The 4211-nt window shown below is 37.1% G+C and overlaps 1 protein-coding gene across 1 annotated transcript in view; it reads right to left on the minus strand.

The window, feature by feature from the left end:
* Window positions 1–214: 214 nt before the first annotated feature.
* Window positions 215–4211, minus strand: part of LMO4 (LIM domain only 4) — a 14348-nt gene continuing 10351 nt past the window's right edge. The window contains exon 5 of the mRNA XM_027768750.1: window positions 215–1011. Coding sequence (XP_027624551.1) covers window positions 1003–1011 — 9 coding nt within the window. The 3' untranslated portion in view covers window positions 215–1002. The remainder of the gene's footprint in view (window positions 1012–4211) is intronic.

Here is a 4211-nt window from a genome sequence, read left to right on the forward strand (position 1 = left end):
TGATATATAGAAGGGGAACGAAGTGCTATGAACAGGCTATCCTGAACTTATAAAAATGGCATTGCTATTGGCCCGGAGCTAAATATATACACACCACCTCCCTTGACCCTTTAAACTTAAAGTGAGTTTGTTATTGAACAACAACAGAAAAGTCCCAATTTTTCCAAAATACAGAAGAGAGAGAGTAGTGTTTAAACCCAAACTCCATGGAATATTTTTTCTTTTAAGTTTTTTATTATTTAAATACACCATACTAGAGCAAATGTCTCTGAAAATATCACAAATAAAAGATTTTTTTCTTCATTCAGCAAATTAGAAGTAGGGGGAAATTTCTACACAGTAGCTGCTATGAGCCTGAATTTTTTTTTTTCCAATTTTTTGTTCTTTTTTTTGTTCTTTTTTTTTTTTTTCTTTGCCATGGGAGTAGCAACATCAGGACAAAAACACTTACATGCATACATACATTGTATTTTACAGAGATACAATAAAAGTGTTTGTGATAGAATATCACAAAAGCCACATCTCTTTCCTTTATCTCATGTTCAGTTTTGATTGAAACACGTTTCCTTACAACACTTAAATATACAAAGAGCAAATAGAATGTTGTTAAGGTAAAACACAGGGTACAAACTCTGGCCAGTGCCCTGCTAATTGTTAATGAGGGTAGAAAGCAGATTTGAATGCTTCTTTTAATTAGCTTCATTAGTCATTTCCCTCCCCCCAAGCTCCCTCCCCCCCAAAGATGTCCTCCGGTGGATCTTTTTTCATTTTCTCTACAGTCTCCCATTAGCCCAGGTTCATGGAGTCCTTAATGTTCATATTCAGTCATTTTAATACACCAATAAATGCGGGAAGGGCAATCAAGACTAAAGAAGGTGCAATGGCATGGAGCTGGCACTGGTGCTAGCTACAAAGGTGACTTGTCTACCGAAGACACATGGGATCCACCTGTGATGAACAAAGTCTGAGATGAAGGCACGCATTCTGCATTGCTCTGACCTTTTAGCAGACCTGCAAGAAATAAAAACGGGCATCTTAGCTAAAATGCTCAATTTGAGATATTAAACTCAAACATGACTGCTTTTGTCTCCTCCACATTCACTAATCTTCTTTTATTAGATTACTTTCCAACTGTGACGTGATGGAGGCTTTCCACGCTACTCACTCCGGCAGTGAAGAACTAAAGCATAACATTTGCTACAGTTTTACTAGCAGAGAAAATGAGACAATAAATGGACTTTCAGAAAAGTTTCTGGTGTAAAGTTCTAGAAGAATGGCTACCTCCATTAAAAGCCAGTGTCTTTCCAAAAGGAAAGAATTACAATGTCTTGCCTAGTAGTGGGATCTTGCTCCTTCCTAATAATGGGGGCAATCAGAGCCAAGAGCCGGTCAGGAAGTTTTGGGTCAGTGCACTCAAACCATATAACCTTCAGCAAGTTACTCAAACTGTCCTCTGAGTGTGCTCATCTCTAAAGATGATAATAAGGCTGTGTGATGATTACGTAATACAAATGGAAGCACTCTCAACAGTACCTGGCAGTTCTCACTACTATTCTGATACCCTTATATGACATCTATTGGGTCATGACACATTTTGTCATGGAAAAACATAGAAAAATACGTCACGACTTTCCCAATGACCTAGAAATTACCCATATTTGTGTCTATTTACAGGGATGTGCGTATGTAGGTATGGAACAGTGTACAAATATTTAGATATAGTGTTTTACTATTTCCTATTTGCTGTCACTTCATGTTACATAAATATTATAAATATATAAATCAATGTAAGTGTTAATTACTTGTAATCAATTAAAGAACATAGTTCGACGCAAGTCTAACTTCGATGTGAAGTTAGAAATGGTAATCCACCTAGTCGTCAAAAACAATCTGTTCGCAATTACCAAAATGAAATAATATATATTGGGATTTTATGGTTTCTAAATGACATTCTGAGCTTCCCAGGAAGTTCTCGTTTCACCCTTTCCCTAACTTACTAAAAGCCTGAAGTCTATTAGGAACTGCAACCCCCCACTTCCAAGCTAATTAAAGTGGTGGAGGCTTAATTCCCCAGAGTGGAAGCTCAGTGTGAGAAAGGTAATTTGTCTGTCCAGAACAAAGATGCAGCAGCAGCCAGCAAGCATATTTAATAAATGAGCATCAAATGTCCTCTACGATGGACACACACAACACCAATTATGTAACTAGGGGGCACTACGAAGTGATATGCAAACTAGAACACTCGCTGAATTTTTCTCCAGCTAAAGAGACGTGATCTAATTTTCATTTTACTGAAAAGCACAGATAAATCTAGATGGCACAATCATAGTTTTGAGTGGAAGAGAGAATTCCAGAGCAGGCAGCAATCTCAAAAGAAAAAAAAAAATTAGCCACAATTCTCGATTTACATAACTCTCTAGAAAGCAATATTCTCCTGAGGTTAGCCAAGCCTCCTTTAAACGATATAGGCTATAAAATGCTGTAGATCCTTGCACGCTGGTCGTCTGAGATTTGTCAGTCTGAACTCTGAAATTTCAAATACTATATGATTTAGAAGCTTAAAATTATTTTTCTCAGACTGTACAAAAGCTGATTATGCAGACCAACAACTAAACTACACATCCCAGACACAGGGAACAAATTTCAGGAGAACAAATGTTTAAAGGGCCAGATGATGAGGGGGCTATACTTCCCATCCAGTTAAATGCCTTTGAAGAAGAGATGTACAAATAATCAACTCATTACTTTTAAGTCAGAGGATGGCTGAGTATATTTAATACGCCTGATGGACTATAAATGTAATTGGCTCTGCAAATAGAAGGAAAACGGTCAAAATAAGTGTCCAATTTTCCCTACCAAAAATATGAAGGATGGAAGAGAAGAAAACAATAAAATGGAGCTATTTGTCATTTCTCCCCTTCTCATCTCTTCCAGAAAAGAAACACCACAGGGTTTTGGGAAAATAATTTTAAAGCATTCTCCAGGTCCAAAGAGCAGTTTATGTTCCACCAGGAAGTGTGTTTTCATTAACTCTTCCCCCTTGCCTTCTCATTAATATCTCTTTGGACCATGTTCAGCCTGCCCCAAACCTTTGTTTACGAAAACTACCTTGTGAATTGACTGTGCTCATGGTGAGCTGAGCACCAAGGGCAAAAATGTGAGACATTTATGCCAACAGGGAAATGTTCTTAATTAACATCACCCCCAAAACACAGCTTCTCACCAATGTCTGACAAGAATATGTCCTTAAGTTATACTTCCGTATGCCTTTAAAGAGCTATTAATTTTTGAAGGCCACCTGCCTCTTCGTTGACTTCTAAGGTTAAGAACATATACACCAGTAGATTCTTATTCATTGCCTAAAATATATTGTGTATTCCAAAAGGAACATCCGACCACTCCCATCCTGACTAAGGTGTGGAAAACAGTAGGCATCTATGAAAGAAAGGCACAATACTTGTAACCTTGTAAACACATAAACCAGATTTTTCTCCAGTCTTCCTTCCTAACACCTCTAAATTTATGTCACCTTGAGCTAAGATGGCACTGACATCCTGCTCGAATTTCTTGGCTGTCCTTTGCACCCAGTCCCAAGCTAAGGTGGCTGTTGCCTGTATTCAGTGCTTCACAATCTAGCCACCTTCCCCTTTCATCTCTACATCCTTTCGTTGTCACCCTGCACACTGGGGAATGTAACAACCATTTTTTAAAAAAAATTTGCTAGATCAGGGAAAGAAACAGTATAAAACTGCCCACAAATGAAGCTTTTACATTAGAAGGGGTAAAAGTTTTAGTTCATTCTTACTCCTAGATCCTAAAGGTTTGTGTGTGTGCGATTTAGTTTTTTTGTTTTTTTTTTTTTTTGCTACCAAGTATAATTACAAATGGCTTTGCCTCTATTTTAAAACAAGCATCTCAAAATATTTATATTACCTGTTTATTGTTTTCAACTCTGTCCTGTAGAGTGACATCATTAGAATTCCAACCATAAAAGTTCCTAAGTACTTATATATATTGGCACTTCTTAAAGAAGCTTGAAAAGCCTCACCAGTGGTGACTGCTTATTTTGCAATTAAAAAAAAAAAAGAACTTTTATTCTTGAAATGGCTATTTGAGGACTTTTATTCTTGAAATGGCTATTCGACGTAGCTTCCCACATTAGTAAATTAAATAAACAAACACACACATATGTTCATGTAATTAACACTTAC

This window comes from Tupaia chinensis, unplaced genomic scaffold (genome assembly GCF_000334495.1).
Source record: "Tupaia chinensis unplaced genomic scaffold, TupChi_1.0 Scaffold147417_1, whole genome shotgun sequence".
NCBI classification, from domain to species: domain Eukaryota; kingdom Metazoa; phylum Chordata; class Mammalia; order Scandentia; family Tupaiidae; genus Tupaia; species Tupaia belangeri.